The sequence below is a fragment of the Penaeus monodon genome, chromosome 23 (assembly GCF_015228065.2).
Source record: "Penaeus monodon isolate SGIC_2016 chromosome 23, NSTDA_Pmon_1, whole genome shotgun sequence".
Lineage (NCBI taxonomy): Eukaryota > Metazoa > Arthropoda > Malacostraca > Decapoda > Penaeidae > Penaeus > Penaeus monodon.
Window position 1 is genome coordinate 11,197,881 of NC_051408.1, and position 416 is coordinate 11,198,296.

The 416-nt window shown below is 37.3% G+C and overlaps 1 protein-coding gene across 1 annotated transcript in view; it reads right to left on the bottom strand.

Moving 5' to 3' along the window:
* Positions 1–231: 231 nt before the first annotated feature.
* LOC119587793 (adhesion G protein-coupled receptor L4-like) overlaps positions 232–416 on the bottom strand; it is a gene marked incomplete at its 5' end in the record, with an annotated part of 4,933 nt that continues 4,748 nt past the window's right edge. Inside the window, 1 exon segment of the mRNA XM_037936491.1 lies at positions 232–367. Coding sequence (XP_037792419.1) covers positions 281–367 — 87 coding nt within the window.

A 416-nucleotide genomic window follows, 5' to 3' on the forward strand; every position in this document is an offset into this window, starting at 1 on the left:
TTAAATCATAAAAGCGTGATATAAGTATCATTATATATACATGAACGGCATACCAAAATCTCACATGATTTTAATGATAATGAGAACAATAAGACGGACCAGAATATCCTACTTAGAACATAATAGAAAAGATATGCTAATACCAATAGCAATAAATAATATGTAATAAACAAATAAACACTTAACCCATTACCCCCAGCATGCCAACCCCCCTCCCTCCCCCCACTGGTACACCCCGGGACCGCCCCTTGAATGAATGAATGGGCGAGTAAAGGGATATTCATTTCCCGGTGTCTATCTGTGAATCCATTGTGTTTGAGGCTGTGAATCTGACCGATGGTTCCATGTCGTATCTTCGACAGCTGAGCTAGAAAAATAAAGAATAAAAAGATAGATGGATAGATAAATAAATATAC